The following is a 17,425-nucleotide window of genomic DNA, read 5'->3' on the forward strand; positions in this document are numbered from 1 at the left end:
ATTTTCTTTCTTTTTTCTTTTTTTTCCCCTGCACCTTATTTTTTTAAGTTTGTATTAGTTTTTTATTGTTGTAGTTGTAATATTTAATAAAACTATTAGAAATAAAATTATTTTGATTACTCAAACCCAATATTAAATGATTTTCTCTTCCAGACACATTAAAAATTATTTTGGGAGCAACTTTAATTGGAGCGCTACTGAAGGCATGGAACTCCAGGTTATACTGTAAATCTGAATTCTTTGATAAAAAGCCTAATAATTCAAGGTCATTATTTAACTTCCATTTCCCCATACTATGTAAACCAAAACTGTGGCATCTCCGAAAGCCCACAAATACAGAATACTAAATATATTGTTCAATAATTTTTTAATCAACTCATAACTTTGCCCCAGAAATAATAATAATAATAATAATAAAAAAACGGCTGTTCTTATATGCATAAAAAGTCACAAAATGTCACAGTCATTTGGATGGCAAAAAGGCACCCAAAAACAAGAAACAATCATATGTTTAAACTATTACAAAATTATGACTCTTCGCCAAATCCACATAAAACATCTTGAATAAATATCAGGGGCTGACTGAGAAGACAGGAAAGACCAGATCACAGAGGTATGGCCTGGTTCAGTCATTAGAAGACATACACACAAACACACAAATCAAAATCCAGAACTCCTAGGTGTTCCACCTTTGCATAAAAATCCTTCGGAAGAACTGAGCACACCATTGAGGGTCTTCACACCTTCTCAACTCCATCATATTTTGCAGTAGAAGATCTATCATTGCCAAGTAGTAATGGCTGACAGAATGATTGCTTCCCAATTTAGGTATAATATGCAGACAATTGGGATAACCACTTCTGTCCAGTGTGGGGATTGTAGAAGTTGCTGCCTGAATGGTCAATAGGTCCTGCTCTCCATTCATCCAGGGAGATCTTCGTGGCAATTTCAACATAGGTGTTGACTGATGTGAAGCAGGCAGTTCTGAACAGAAAAAAAAAAAGCCTCATGCAGCAGTTCCCAATTCAGTCATTTTTCTTTTCTTGAACGAAAGCATTTGGTTTCTGAGCGAAAGTCTCTGCAACCAGCAATGGGAAAACCAGGGAAGCATCAGCATAGACCTGGTAAGAGAAAAACATGAAAAACATGGTAGCTGAGATGATTGGTCCCTCTCCAAATCATTCATCTGCTTTTTTTCTAAAATACATTGCCCGTCAGGATGGTTACGATGGTAGCCCTGGAATTCATGCCCCATCCGTGCCAGCGTGTGATCTCTCAGTCCCTTCTTGTCCCACACATACCTTGACAGGCTTGGCATCCATACGGATCTTTCCCCAGGACACTGCCTCGTCAGGCCGAGCTCCTGAATCTGAACCATCAAACTCCTGTGCGGTGTTGACATATACGGAGAAGTCAGCTCCATTTCTCTAGAAACCAAAAAAAACTTGGTGACCTCTTAAGGCTCAGCAGACTGATTACATCCTTGATTAGACATACCAGGACTACGATGAGCAGATCTATAGTTGTCATTAAGGCCAGCATTGCCCTGATGTAGCTAATGATTTCCAAACTGCAAGGGTATTAAGTGTTTCAGAGCAACTTCAACAAACGATTATTAGACCCCAAAATTATTTAGCATAATCTTCTCCACTCCGGCAGAAGAACATCAAAACTTCTTGTAGAAGTGCTTCCAAGCCCTACTAAATAGGGAAGTGTGAAGAAGAATGACCAAGGACTGGTCTTGTATTCAGCATGCAGAGAACAAACTCATGGCATGGGGTTCTTCCCGATTGGGAAGAATTACCACGACCTCAACTGGAAATTCCAGTTCTGTGGCGATGACCTGTGAGTTGAACAACTCAAAGATATACCTGCAACCATTTTAATTCTATGTGGAACTCTCCAATGTAAAAATGCACTCTTTTCTGGTATAATGGATCACTAGGTTGCCTTTAAATATTTATATTTATATTTAAAAATATATAAGAGATGCGGTGGCGCAGTCCTGCAGGCTACTTCTGTTGATCACCGGCTGCCAGCAGTTTGGCAGTTTGGATCTCACCAGCTCAAGGTTGACTCAGCCTTCTATCCTTCCGAGGTGGGTAAAATGAGGACCCAGATTGTTGGGGGGCAATAGGCTGACTCTGTAAACCGCTTAGAGAGGGCTGTAAAGCACTGTGAAGCGGTATATAAGTCTAAGTGTTATTACTATTTTGTTTTATTGTTGCAAGCCATTTGATTAAAATTATAGGAATTGAGGGATATATATATATATATATATATATATATATATATATATATATATATATATATATATATATATATATATATATATATATATATATATATATATATATATATATATATATATATATATATATATATATATATATATATATATATATATATATATATATATATTAATTTGATTTATATGCCGCCCTTCTCCGGAGACTCAGGGCGGCTTACAATGCGTTAAGCAATAGCCTTCATTCTTTTGTATATTTTATACAAAGTCAGCTTATTGCCCCCACAAACTGGGTCCTCATTTCACCTACCTTAGAAAGGATGGAAGGCTGAGTCAACCTTGAGCCTTGGAGAGATTCGAACCAGCAGAAATTGCAGGCAGCTGTGTTAATGACAGGGTAGCACCAAGATGTCTCTATATTCATTTTGCTTAAACAAATGTTTCATCTCACACCATAGTCTCTCCCTCCCAAATCAACCTTGACTTTGTGCCTACTACCCACCACTCTCCCTCACCATCAGATTTGCATTGGCAATGTGATGCTTAATAAGGCCTCCACCCAAGATGATCATTCCTGTCTTCCGGGCAAAGATCGCCTGGCTGTTAATGAGTTTCAGGTCTGTAAGAGAGATGACAGTAACAGTTACGATGGAAGTGTTGCAAACAAACATTGTACATCTCAACAATAAACCTACAGCTGCTGAGCTTTCAACATACAGCATTTGCTAACCTCAACTTCAATGCAAGAACCGCACTGGAAATTTACCGTATTTTTCGGAGTATAAGACCCACCTTTTCCCCCACTGATGGCGAGCCCCACCAGCATTCAGCAGCATGCAGCCTTGACTAGATTGGCACAGCTTCCCGAATCTGAGTTGCTGGCGCTGACTGATGACGCAACGGGAGTGCCGACAACATTGAGGGAAAGCTGTGCCCCTTCTTGCTTCTACGTCCCTTTTCTCCCACAGGCGTTGCTGGGAGTTGTAGTCTAAATGCAATGTTAGGGATGGGCAGGATTGCCAATGAAACTGTACTCCTTCCCCACAAGGTATTGCTTTGCATTTCCCCACTCTTCCGGGCTGGCAGGAGAAGGGTGGGAGTGCGCAGCGCACTTTCCTGGCTTGGCGCTATTCCGGACAGCTGCAGAAGGAACTGGGCACCGGCTGTCATGTCTTTTCTGCTGTGTGGGGTTCGGCACCTGGGCGCCCGGGGTTTAAGCCTCCGGGCCGGCCCGCCCTGCTCCAGGATGTTCGCTTCGGGCTCCTTGGAATCGCCGCCGGGCGGTTCTTCCCGTTGGGGCGATGGTGGGTGGCAGCGATCGGCGTTCGCTTGGACTGCGGGAGCCACGGCGGTGCTGGCCGGGCTGGGTCTGGTGTGGCGGGCGGAGATGAAGGAGCAGTCTCGGCGGTAGCAACAACAGCAGCAGCAATTACAACCAGAAAAGCCGTGAGGAAAGGAGGACGAGGAAGATCTGGCAAGGCTATGCGAGAGCTTCATGGCTCCTCCGGTGAGCGGATTGCGAGAGCTACGCGACCAGCGCGGAGACATGCGAAGTCGCATGGAGCTTCTCATCATGGAGACGCAGAGCCAGGTGTGCAAGGCGCTGGCCCAGGTCGACCGCGGCGCCGCTTTCACCGTGGACTGCTGGGAAAGGAAGGAAAGTGACCCGAATTCCAGGGTAGAGTGGGGATGCATTCCTTTCTCGGGGGCCGCGCACTGCCTGGCACCTCTTGTAGGTTAGAACTAATTCGGAGTACAGCTTCCCCTCAATGTTGTTGGCGCTCCCGTAGTGTCATCAGTCAGCGCCAGCAACTCAGATTCGGGTACCCGGCGTATAAGACGACCCCCGACTTTTGAGATGATTTTCCTGTGTTAAAAAGTCGTCTTATACGCCGGAAAATATGGTATGTTGCAAATTAGAGCCTGAGTGGCGTAGGAGGCTAATGCCTCCTAAGGCAGCATTTAACATCCAGCTGCCTGCAATTACTGCGAGTTCAATTCTCACCAGGCTCAAGGTCGACTCAGCCTTCCATCCTTTCTAAGGTGGGTAAATTGAGGACCCAGTTTGTGGGGGCAATAAGCTGACTCTGTATAAATATACAAAAGTATGAAGGCTATTGCTTAACGCATTGTAAGCCGCCCTGAGTCTCCAGAGAAGGGCGGCATATAAATCAAATTAAAATATATATATATATCTTCATTCACCTTCTACGATGTCCATCACAAGACCTGGTTTCTTATAGGAATGGAAGAAAATCATGTCTCCGAGGGATCCATCTGTTATTGCTGGGCTCAATACAGGAATGTTATTCTGTTGAGAAAATATAAGTAGCATGGCTCACAGAAGCTAGAGATGCACTTCCTGCATTTGTTTTATGTATTAAATATTTATTTATTTTTGTTTGGAGCCCAGTTTTAAAGGAAAATCTAATACTGGGGGAAAGAACAAGCTATCCACTGGGAAATGAGTGGGAGAACAATATTTGCAATACCAAGGGTCATGTGCAAGATCATCTAAATAGATAGCCCTCAGCCTATGGCCACAATTTGAGCCCAAAATTTCTGTTGCTAAGCAAGACAGTTGTGAAGTGAGTTCTGTCCCATTTTATGACCTTTCTTGGCACACTTGCTAAGTGAACCACTGAACTTGTTAAGTTAGTAACACGGTTGTTAAGTGAATTTGATTTCCCTCTTGACTTTGCTTATCCAAAGCAGGTGTGAAATGCTCCCGGTTCAGACCAGATCGCCCGATCTGGTAGCTATGGAGGTGGGTGGTTCGGAGAACCGGTAGCAAAAATCCCTGCCCCCCCATTGCCCAGCTGAGCCGCGCGATCATCAGAGGCTGTTTTTTTAACTTTTAAAAGCATTTTTTCTACAACCTCTTTGGCCAAAAAAATTTACTTTTAAAAGTAAAAAAAAAAAGCCTCTGATGATCGCGCGGCTCAGCTGGGATCATCAGAGGCTTTTAAAAGCATTTTTTCTACAACCTCTTCGGCCGAAGAGGTTATAGAAAAAAATGTTTTTAAAAGGAAAAAAAGCCTCTGCCGATCAGACAAGTCAGCTGAGATCGTCAAAGGCTTTTAAAAAAAAAAAACTTCTGTGATCAGGCAAGTCAGCTGGGATCATCAGAGGCTTTAAAAGCATTTTTTTTACAACCTCTTCAGCCGAAAAAAAGAAAAAAGTTGGCCACGCCCACTCAGTCATATTACCCCTCCCCAAGCCACGCCCACAGAACCGGTAGTAACGAATTTTACATTTCACCACTGGTCCAAAGGTCACAAAAGGTGATCACATGATGCCAGGCACTGCAACTATCATAAATACATGCCAGTTGCTAAGTGTTTGAAATATTACCATGGGGATGCTGCAATGGTTATGGGAAAAACTGTCATCATTCACTTCTTTTCAGTGTTGTTGTAACTTCAAATGGTCACTAAAAGAATGGTTGTAAGTCGAATATTACTTGCATAAAACAGGCCTTAAGATTATATCGGAGATTAGAAAAAAGAAGACACTCCCATTAGGTAACAACAAAGAAGATTACTTATGCACAAAGAAGTGAAACGACAAATTAAATAGAAATCCCTTTCTCAGTCTACCTTTTGTGCCCAATAACAAACTGAATCTGGATTGTTGATTTCTTTGCCAAGCCGAGCAATGAGCTTTGACGGAGTCCATTTCATACCCTGAAAGGCAGGGAAGAATCAAAGAACGGTTAGACAACACAGATGGGCATGGGAAAAACTTAAGCACAAGGATGTCTTCAAATATAAAAATAACTGAACCTAATAATGCCTTGGTAAGGCCACACTTGGAATACTGCATTCAGCTTTGGTCGCCACAATGTAAAAAAGATGTTGAGACTCTTTTAGAAAGAGTGCAGAGAAGAGCAACAAATATGATTAGGCAACTGGAGGCTAAAACATATGAAGAACGATTGCAGGAACTGGGTATGTCTAGTTTAATGAAAAGGAGGACTAGGAGTGACATGATAGCAGTGTTCCAATATCTCAGGGGCTGCCACAAAGAAGAGGGAGTCAAGCTATTCTCCAAAGCACCTGAGGGCAGGACAAGAAGCAATGGGTGGAAACTAATTAAGGAGAGAAGCAACTTAGAACTAAGGAGAAATTTCCTGACAGTTAGAACAATTAATCAGTGGAACAACTTGCCTCCAGAAGTTGTGAATGCTCCAACACTATACATTTTTAAGAAGATGTTGAATAACTATATGTCTGAAGTGGTGTAGGGTTTCCTGCCTAAGCAGGGGGTTGGACTAGAAGACATCCAAAGTGCCTTCCAACTCTATTATTTTCTATTCTGTTCTGTTCTGTTCTGTTCTGTTCTGTTCTGTTCTGTTCTGTTCTGTTCTGTTCTGCTCTGCTCTGCTCTGCTCTGCTCTGCTCTGCTCTGCTCTGCTCTGCTCTGCTCTGCTCTGCTCTGCTCAACTCAACTCAACTCAACAAAAACATAACTTTGGATCATAGAGAGGATTTAATATTATTACCGTATTTTCCGGCGTATAAGACGACTTTTTAACACATGAAAATCTTCTCAAAAGTCAGGGGTCGTCTTATACGCCGGGTGTAGTTCTCCTGTAACCAGGCAGACCAGCCTGAAAGGCTCTGACGAGCCTTAAATGGCTCTGGCGATCCCAGTTCTGGCGATCCCAGCTCTGACAATCCCAGCTGAGTTCCCTGCAACTCAGCTGGGATCGCCAGAAACCACGTAAAAGGGAAAAAGTTTTTTACCTTTTACTCTGAGGATCCCAGCTCTGACGATCCCAGCTGAGTTCCCTGCAACTCAGCTGGGATCGCCAGAAACCACGTAAAAGGGAAAAAGTTTTTTACCTTTTACTCTGAGGATCCCAGCTCTGACGATCCCAGCTGAGTTCCCTGCAACTCAGCTGGGATCGCCAGAACCATGGCTCTGACGGTCCCAGTTCTGACGGTCGATCCCATCCCAGCTGAGTTCCCTGCAACTCAGCTGGGATGGCCAGGGCCATGTAAAAGGGAAAAAGTTTTCCCCCTCCAGCTTGCTTACCTCAGCTGCTAATCGCAACGCTTGCCTTGCTTTGCTTGCTTGAATCTATTCAGGCAAGCAAGCAACTCCCTGCCTGCAATCAAGCAAGGAGTTAGTTGTGGACTTCAACTCCCAGAATTCCTCAGCCAGCAAAGCAAAGCTGGCTGAGGAATTCTGGGAGTTGAAGTCTACAAGTCTTAAAGTTGCCAAGGTTGGAGACCCCTGTTCTATTGGGTAAGTTTTTTTCCCCTTTGGGAGCTTTAAAAAAAATAGTCAATTGGGGTTTTTTTAGTTGTTCTTTTTTAGACCTAGCCATTTAGGAAGCTGTTTAGGAAGTTTTAAATTTAGCTTTCATATAAAAATAAAAATAAAATAAAATAAAATAATATTTGTGCAGCTTTCTGAGATTTAGTGTGTTTCTGTAGTGTTTCACTCCAACTACACAAACACACAAAATCTCACAAAGCTGTATGTGGAATTTTGTGTGTGTAAAGTGTGAAAGTTGGTTTTTTGGACTTTTTGTGGCTGTGTGAGGTTCCTGCTTGTTGCAGGGGCCATTTTGGGTCTAGCACAGCTGCTTTTACATTGTAGGTGAGCCAGTTGATGTTTTTTAATTTTTATTTGGTGTGCATTGGAAGAGGGGCAGTCTTATATGGCAAGTATAGCCCAAACTCTATATTTTAACAGGAAAAGTTGGGGGTCGTCTTATATGCCCAGTCGTCTTATACGCCGGAAAATACGGTAGGTCTTGGTTTTAATGTTACATTGGCCTTTCACCCCTTAGAATATTATATTTTTTTCCTCCCTGGTACATGAAAGAACCATCCAACATTAGCATACACATTTTGCAATATCATACAGAAAAACAACAACTCAAATGTAGACTTTTCACCCTTAACGTTCCAGCTCTCACCTCTGTGTCTTGTTCAGTCACCATCTGGTCCAGGATTGGCATTAGCCAGTCCTCAAACTTGCAGTAATTGTCATTGGGCACCAAGAGATTCCCAATCCTGGAGGAGGGGGAAAGGAAATAGCTATTGACCTCTACTTTGCATTGCTTTTCTCCACACCACAAATTAGATTACCTTCTCACAACTACATGTGAGATAATATAGATTATATAAGAGAAAACCTGAAAGTAATTATCAAGGCATAATACCAGTCCCAAAAATAATCAAAGATACTGATTTCTGATGGGGTCAGATTATCCTTCAGCACGACCAAAGGAACCACCTGTTAATTCCACTCTGTCGTAGTTCTTTCCCTTGCAAGCTAAAGTCTCCGATGTAAGTGGCTGCCAAGCATTTGATCAGATCTTCCTCCACGCCACCAGCTGTGGTCACCAAAACATCAACCTACAAAATCAAAAGTAACACTCAACAAAGATTCAAAGGATCAAAGCTTGTTTGCAATTAACATCCTAGAAATTAAGGATTTTATACTCATGTAGATTTTTAACTAAGGATATTTACCCCTGTAGTAGGGCTGTATTGCTTTTAACTTTCTAATCTTTCTTATTACCTTCTCCTATTGATACCTTATGATTTATCACTTTGTTGTTTCTATGTACACTGAGAGCTTATCCACTGAAGGCAAATTCCTTGTGTGTCCAATCACACTTGACCAATAAAAACTATATTCTATTATGTTCTAATTCTATACTGTTCTATTTCTATTCTGTTCTGTTCTATTTCTATTCTGTTCTGCTCTATTTCTGTTCTGTTCTGCTCTATTTCTCTTCTGTTCTATGTCTATTCTATTCTAATTCTATTCTGGTTCTAGTTCTGTTTTGGTTCTGTGCTGTGCTGTTCTGTTCTGCTCTACTCTACTCCTCTGTGAAAGACTACTTTGGTTAAGTTTTGCCATCAATCACACAACATCAATGGCTGATTATCTGAGTGATTGGAAAAGTACTTCTTTCTTTGCAGGCCTTGTATGTCCATCTAAATGTCAGAGAACCATGTGGTGTAATAAATTCCCCCATAATTCTTCTTTCTGAAACACCCACTTCCTTTTCCAACCACATAAAGATACAATTTTTTTATTCACTTAGAAATAAAAGTCAGAAATATATTTCTCAGTCAAGTCATACCATGTTGTGTTGCACCAGATAGCGGATGGACTCACGAACACCTGAGCTGATGAGGTTGGAAGTGAAGCCCAAGAAAATTGTACAGCCAGTCAGGCGGCGAGAACAGGGATTCAAATCGGCATGATTTCCTTCATCTTCCCCTAAGGGTGTCAACTTTGCTTCTATCTGCAACAGAACCCAATCATTTGAATCAAATTCAACCCAGGTGAAACACTGCATTTCAGAGCTCACAGCAGGGAAGAAGGCCAAACAAAACAAACAAATCTTGTTTACACAAACAACAAATCTTTTAAGCCACTTATAATTGCAGAAGAAATGGGACACAGTCATAAGGAATAGGTGTCAGCGTTCCAGAAAACCCCCAACTCCAAGTAAAACTCTGAAGCAAGGATTTTTCAAAGTTCTATTTACTAGACTAAGTCAACTGGCACATCTGGGAAAACCCGAATCTGAGAGGTCCGGGTTTTCCCCTCAGTAAACCATTCCCTCACTCCTCAGTCGATCACATGCTCCAATCACCATCCGTCCCATCTCGAGACATCACTCCGACCACTCCTTCTCCAGATGCAGGATCGGCCTGACCTTGACCGACAGGAAGAATGCTATTATGTCTAAAGACAACCCCTCTAGTAAATCCCCCCTCCTACTTTCCCACACAGGAGAAGGTGGCAGCATGGAAGATTCCGGCCTAATATGGCTTCCAAAGCTGACAATAAGTACATTTGATTAAAAATGTTTAGTTTACTTCCAGATTAGATAACCTGAAATGAAGGAGATGAGAAGGAGAGGGGATTGTTTTGAAATTAAGTCAACTAGCAAAGATAAAACAACCACAACCAGGAGTTATTGATGCTTTGCAAGAGATGTCTTTACAATGGAGACTGTTATTTAAGGCCAGGTAAAAAGATCTGTATACAGACTTGCAATGTGTGATCAGGCTTGTGAAAACAATGATCCTGTTCATGGCTTGAACCAATCCTAGATAGACAAAAAGCAGAATTTACCAAAATAAAAAAAAAGATTTTTGGGGCAGTCACCGCTTTGAAATGATTCCATCCAAAATCTACTTCCTTCCCTCAGCCTCATCATATTACAGGTTGCCCATCAAAATCCAGACCATCATGGATATTAATCAGTTGAATTCTATGCCGTAATGATGAGATGATAAGATTAAAGTTCATCGTAGCATAACAATAACTAATCTTTCCTATTTCTGCGGACTCATTTCCCAGAATTCGGCAGTCTAGTCATTGGGGAAATATATTGGCTTTTTATAGCCATTTTGTGAAACAATGTGGTGTGCAGAGTATTAGCAAAAAGCTGCATGTACCCAAGTCCAAATTCCTGTCATCCAACTGCATCGTAACATAAGCAAGAATAGAGTATTGTGAGAATGTGAGCAAATAAAAGATACACAGGATAGGCAAGAATGTATATTCATGAAAGTGGAGATATAGTTAGGTGATACAGTCATTAAGCACATTCAAGGATGGAATTCAGTATCTTCCCTTCTACAGCAGTGTGCGGCAGCAACCAAAAAAGCAAACACAATCCTAAATTGCATTAACAGAGGGATACAGTTAAGATCAAGTGAGGTACTAATATCACTCTATAAAGCCTTAGTAAGACCACACCTAGAGTACTGCATCCAGTTTTGGTCACCACACTATAAAAAAGATGTTGAGACTCTAGAAAAAGTGCAGAGAAGAGCAACCAGGATGATTAGGGGACTGGAGGCTAAAACATACAATGAATGGTTGCAGGAACTGGGCCTGGCTAGTCTAGTGAAGACAAGAACCAGGGGAAACATGATAGCAGTGTTCCAATATTTGAGGGAGGGGCTGCCACAGAGAGGAAGGGGTCAACTGTTTTCCAAGGCACCTGAAGGCCAGACAAGGAATAATGGACGGAAACTGAAGAAGGAGAGATTCAACCTAGAAATAAGGAGAAATTTCTGACACTGAGAACAATCAACCAATGGAACAGAAGTTGCCTTTGGAAGTTGTGGGAGCTTCATCACTGGAAGCTTTCAAGAAGAGACTGGACTGCCATCTGTCAGAAATGGCGTAGAATCTCCTGCTTGGGTGGGGATTTGGACTAGATGACCTACAAAGTTTCTTCCAACTCTGTTAATCTAATCTAATCTACTGTCCCTTCATCCCATCAGGAATCATTCTGGCCACTTACCATTCGATTGATCTCATTCACAGCCTGTCCAAAACTGGTAGCTTGGAAACCAGTGTTGAGATAAGACTGGAGCAAGGCATGATAGTCTAATCCATGGTCAAAATCATAGCCACGTACAGTTGAGCTCCCTTTGGGAAGTTCTGCGCTGGGCTTTAGTACAGCAGCCACTGCTCCAGCAGGTAGGGCACTAGTCATATTCTCCATCAGGCGGGCACTGAAGCAATTTGCAGCCTGGGAATATAAAGTCACAAATAAGATTTGAATTTAAGAGAGTTTCTGTCCTGTAACTATCATTTCAGAACCCTGGATCTACACTTCTTAGATTTCTAGGCCCCTGCAGGTCAAGTTTTCCATGTAAGAAAAAAAATAAGTTTGAGTCATTTCCCATTCATTGCCTTATTTTCTGGATGGCCAATTCCATACAAATAGTGATGAACTTGCATTAACAGTTCCTCCCGGTGAACGATTTCTCTTTCAAGCAATTCTGGATAATGACATGCATGTTGCATAATCCCCATTTCCCTTCATTAATTATTTTGCCTCAGTAGACACCAGGAGTCTGCTAGATTGGTATGTATCTAAAATTAACTGTGAAATGATAGACAAATTTAGATTCCAACTTTTTCCCAGAGACAGAAAGATATTCCTGAGAAACATCACAATCATATAAAAAGGGAAATGAAATAAAAAAAAACCTCTTAGATTATAGACTGGTTTATCTAAAGTGATTTTTTAAAATGCTACTTTAAGCAGTGCATTGCAACACAAAGAACATCAACCAATCAATCATAACAGCCCTGGGAGGAATTCTGAGGACTGCTGGGACTTGGAGTTGAACACCTGAGACTCCTTACCTTTGCTCTACCACTCCAGATTCTCCTAGGAGATGCAACTTTGCAAATATTCCTCTTCAAATATACCCTCACATCCTGGACATAAACTGTTTAAACTCCAACCCTCAAAAAGACGCTATAGAGCACTCACACCAGAACAACTAGACACAAGAATAGTTTTTTCCCAAAATACCATCACTCTGCTAAACAAATAATTCCCTCAATGCTGTCAAACTATTCACTAAGTCTGCATTACTATTACTATTAATCTTCTCATCGTTCCTATCACCCATCTCCTCCCACTTACGACTGTATGGCTGTAACTTATTGCTGTATCCTTATGATTTATATTGATTGTTTCCTAATAGGATTTGATTGCTTATTTGTTCCCTACGACTATCATTAAGTGTTGTACCATGCGATTCTTGACGAATGTATCTTTTCTTTTATATACACTGAGAGTGTATGCACCAAGACAAATTCCTTGTGTGTCCAATCACTTGGCCAATAAAGAATTATTCTATTCTATTCTATTCTATTCTATTCTATTCTATTCTATTCTATTCTATTCTATTCTATTCTATTCTATTCTATTCTATTCTATTCTTTCTATCCTATCCTATCCTATCCTTATCCCTATTTCATTCTTTATTCTATTCTATTCTATTCTATCCCTATTTCATTCTCTATTCTATTCCATTCTATTTTATCCTATCCTATCCTTATCCCTATTTCATTCTCTACTCTACTCTACTCTATTCTATTCCTATTTCATTCTCTATCCTATCCTATCCTATCCTATCCTATCCTATCCTTATCCCTATTTCATTCTCTATTCTATTCTATCCTATCCTATCCTTATCCCTATTTCATTCTCTATTCTATTCTATTCTATTCTATTCTATTCTATTCTATTCTATTCTAATCCTATCCTAATCCCTATTTCATATTCTATTCTATTCTATTCTATTCTATTCTATTCTATTCTATTCTATTCTATTCTATTCTAATTCTAATTCTAATTCTAATTCTAATTCTAATTCTAATTCTAATCATGCAAACACACTTCTTGTACATGCACTGGGAGGTGACCCAGATACAGAAGAGTGCCGTGCCCCCAGGGTCCCACCCTGCTTTTGTTCTGCCTCTACAGAACAAGAGCTGAAGACTTCGACACAGGGATTTTGCTTGCAGGCACTGAGCATCCGAGCAGGACCCACCATAAAAAGCCATGCAATGCAATGCTTTCGGCGGGCAATCAATGCACCGGGTGGGAAATCCTTGGCATCCCCCCCCCCCACCCCTTCAAAAAAAAAAAACCCAACCCCAATTCTTGTTAATATCAAAGCGTCCGGATCTCTCCCGCCTCTTACCTGGAGACTTTCCACGAGAGCCCTACGAGCTCTGCCACCTCCGGAGCCAACGTGCGCCCGCCTTCCCTTCTCCCTTGGACGTCGGCCGGGCTAGGGCAGAGCCGGCCAACCTCCTCGGGCAAAGCTAACCGAGAACCGTCCCTGAGCGTCAGCCGGCAGCGGAGTTGGGCAGAAGGAGCGCTTCGCCGGTTCCACTCGCTCCGCTCAGCGGGGAAAAAGGCTGAACTTCCGCCAGGAGGCGTTCCCCTTTCTCCCTTCTCTGAAGAGCTGGAGCAGGAAGTCGGCTTCAAGGACGGGCGGAAGCCGGAAGGAGGTTGGCACGTGGTGCTGCGCCCAGGATAGTCCTAGAGCGGGAACGCGTTTTTGTTATTTTTTTTTTTTAACCAAAAGGTGGTCGGGGAGCGCCTTGAAAGCTCTCTTGCTACCAGACTATAAGTCCCATTGCAACCAAGCAGCCTAGGAATAGGGGCTGGGTTCCAGGTCGCAGTGTTTCTCAAATTTAGCAACTTGAAGATGAATGTGTCTATGGCAGGGGTGGGCAAATGTAGCCCTTTTGCAACCTGTGGACTTCAACTCCCAGAATTCCTGAGACAGCCAAGCTGGCTCAGGAATTCTGGGAGTTGGAGTCCACAGGTCATAAAGGAGCCATATTTGCCCACCCTTGGTCTATGGAGATTCTCAGTCATCCAGGTCATGGTTTGTCCCAAAGGTGCTTTTTCAAGAGGCAACAGGACTTTCTTATTTTTCTTTGGGACACTTTTGGAATAACCATGACCTAGATCAGGGGTCTCCAACCTTGGCAACTTTAAGACTTGTGGACTTCAACTCCCAGAATTTGCTGACTGAGGAATTGTGGGAGTTGAAGTCCACAAGTCTTAAAGTTGCCAAGGTTGGAGACCACTGACCTAGATGACTGAGAATCTCTACAGACTCTTAGCTATACAATTTGGGATGGACACCCTTGGAATGGTGTGGGAGTAGGAGTGGATTTCCAGAGGAAAAAATTGCAGAGTACAATAGCCAGGAGCACTCCTCAGGTGACCCTGAGGATGCAGATAAACCTCCCAAGTGCTTCAACGACCCTCTAAAAGGATGCAAAGGACCAGCTGTCTGCAAGGAATATAAATCCTTCTGTTCCCCACTATCCAGTCAGAGCTGAAGAAGCTTCTTGGATGAGAAGCGAAACGTTTTCAAAAGAAAAGAAAAAAAACAAGAAAGTCCAGTTGCCTCCTAAAAAAAAACACTTTTGGCACAACCATGACCTGGATGACTGAGAATCTCTTCAGACAAGTTGCACAATTAAATTTCCAAGTCATCCTGCCAATTTCATTATTATTATTATTTTGATGGAGTGGGAGACAGAATATCAAGAATAGAAGTGAGGAAACAGATAAGCATTTGCTCTGTAGGACTATCCCAGGTCAATTGAGAGAACCATGGTGTATGGTTTCCATGCAACCATCTAAACATGGCATTTGAATTTACACGAATGGCATCTCTCCTTTCCTGTTTCTTTTCTAAAGGATCTTTCTGGCTCTTGCCTTTGGGCCAAACTATTGCTGATCAGGGAAAAAGAGGATGGTATTATAGACAATGCTATTCAAGAGGGAATCCTCTCAGAATATGTGGTCTGGGAATGAGGGAACAGGTGCCTTACAGGTAGTTTTTGATTTATAATCACAATTGGAACCAGACTTTCTGCCATAAGTTCTTGTGGTCATAAGTCGAACCGGACCCAATTTTGTGACATTTTTATAGCAGTTGTTAAATGAATCAAATGGTTGTGAAGTGAGTCATGCATTTGTTAAGCAAATCCGGCTTTTCTATGGGTGGGTTTTGCTGGAAATCAGCAAAAAAAAAAAAAAAGGTCACAAATCACAATCACGTGATTACAGAATGCTGCATTTGGTCATAAATGTGAGCCAGTTGCAGAGCACCCAAATTGCAATCACATGACTGCAGGGATAATGCAACTATTGTCTGACTTAACTTTGAACCATCATTAAATGAAAAGTCTTTTAAGTCAAGGGAAACTGTCCTGTTACAGAAAGAGGCAAAGGTCATCAGAAGAACAAAGGCTGCAGAAGTTGATGCACTTACAGATGGGTGGGATATTCTTTTGAGTCTGCCTAACGCAGAGCCAGTTACTGCAAGAAATATTTAAGTTATTAGAGATAAGCAATTTAATTTTTAGAGATCTTGACCACGTTGGCAATGGTGTGATTTAACATTTAATTATTTCAGAGCATTTGCAGATTGGCCCAGTTTGGCTAATTCTGGGTAGTCTCCATGAATTGAAACAACAACGTTCAATGAATTAACCATAAAAATTAAATCTGCACGTCTAAGCACTTTAAAATCACCTTGAAATACTTTCGTGAAGGCAAATGATTGTGTGTGTGTGTGTGTGTGTGTGTTTGTGTTGGATAACCAATTAAATCTCTAGTCTCTCTTAGCTTCAGAGAGGAGTGATTTTGGGCAGACTCTCTGAAGATGTTTGAACAGAACAGGCAAAGTTACACTTGCTACAGTAGTCCTTACGTTAAAATTCAATGTTCCAGCCAGCAAGTTAGCATCTCTCAGCATCATATAGTACTGAGGACTGTTGCAAGGGGAAAAAAATCTCTATATATTCCTTTAGTATTTTTTTTATAGTTTATAATATAAAATACAAAAGGAAATAGTGGGAAAGTAAGGAAGGGGAAGAGAAGGAAAGGGAAAAGTGTAGGGGAAAGGGAAAAAAGAAAGAAAAGGCATTGACTTCTGTCTCTGGTGCGGTAGAATAAGATAAGATAATAGCATTAAACCTCAACTTTTTACTTTTACATAGTAATATAAACAGCAATGTTTCTATAACAGCAAACTTATTAATCGGTAAAACCTAAAATCAAAATTTCATTTTTTTCTACTTCAAGCACAAAGTCCAAAAGTGGTTCCAAGTTCCAAGTTCCAAGTAAAAACAAAATTGTGTTTTTTTCTTTAATAAAAGAGGTCAATTTAGCCATCTCTGCTAACTCCCATCAACTTTGGCAGCCATTCGCCCCTTGTGGGAATCTCAAGTGTCCTTCCATTTTTTGCACATAAAGTAATCTTGCTGCCCTCAACATACATAACATCAAATATTTCTTTAGCATTTTTAAAAAAAATTATCAAGTATTACAACAATTTTTCCCATCCCTCATCCCCCGTCTCCCTCCAACTCCCCTACCCCCACCCCCCACACTGGACTTCCCAGAGCAAATACAGGGTATAATATTTACCAAACATAAACTAAAATATGCTAACTTTCTGTAGTCTCCAAACTCCCTCTTGCTCTTTAACTCCCCTTTCAACTAACAAAACATAATTCAAAAATAAAATTTTGGTTTCATTCATAGGCTATTTGAAACTTTTTAGTCCGATATTTGTTTTGAATATAGTCAATCCATCTTCTCCATTCCGATATATATCTTTCATTTGAATGGTCCTTCAAGTATCCCGAAATTTTTGCCATGTCTGCTAAATTCACTACTTTTAATGTCCATTCTTCAATAGTAGGTAAGTCTTCCTTCTTCCAATACTGCGCCACCAAAAGTCTGGCTGCTGTTATTAAATTTAAAATCAATTTAGAAATATTTCTTTAGCATTTTGAGGGAGGACGTAATAAAAGTGAAAATACGATAATTAAGAAATA

General features: G+C 41.2%; 1 protein-coding gene across 1 annotated transcript; it reads right to left on the reverse strand.

Moving 5' to 3' along the window:
* Positions 1 to 350: 350 nt before the first annotated feature.
* On the reverse strand, positions 351 to 14,013 carry DHPS (deoxyhypusine synthase). Its single transcript, XM_034417208.2, has 10 exons — positions 13,753 to 14,013; positions 11,547 to 11,777; positions 9,360 to 9,524; positions 8,501 to 8,622; positions 8,181 to 8,277; positions 5,848 to 5,934; positions 4,454 to 4,559; positions 2,764 to 2,867; positions 1,302 to 1,427; positions 351 to 1,121 (listed from the first exon to the last, which is right to left on the reverse strand). Exons 2-10 carry the CDS (start codon positions 11,748 to 11,750, stop codon positions 1,026 to 1,028), a joined length of 1,107 nt encoding a protein of 368 aa, XP_034273099.2. The 5' UTR covers positions 11,751 to 11,777; positions 13,753 to 14,013; the 3' UTR covers positions 351 to 1,025.
* Between the last annotated feature and the right edge of the window lie 3,412 nt (positions 14,014 to 17,425).

The sequence above is a fragment of the Pantherophis guttatus genome, chromosome 5, assembly GCF_059756535.1.
Source record: "Pantherophis guttatus breed Tessera chromosome 5, ASM5975653v1, whole genome shotgun sequence".
Lineage (NCBI taxonomy): Eukaryota > Metazoa > Chordata > Lepidosauria > Squamata > Colubridae > Pantherophis > Pantherophis guttatus.

Bases quoted from the DNA above. Each gene is read 5' to 3' on its own strand.
- DHPS (XM_034417208.2), bottom strand. From the start codon at position 11,750: ATGGAGAATATGACTAGTGCCCTACCTGCTGGAGCAGTGGCTGCTGTA. The intron at 9,525-11,546 runs GTAAGTGGCCAG...GTTCTGTTGCAG, and splicing joins TGAATGAGATCAATCGAATG to ATAGAAGCAAAGTTGACACC. The intron at 2,868-4,453 runs GTGAATGAAGAT...TCTCTCTTACAG, and splicing joins TGTGATGGACATCGTAGAAG to ACCTGAAACTCATTAACAGC.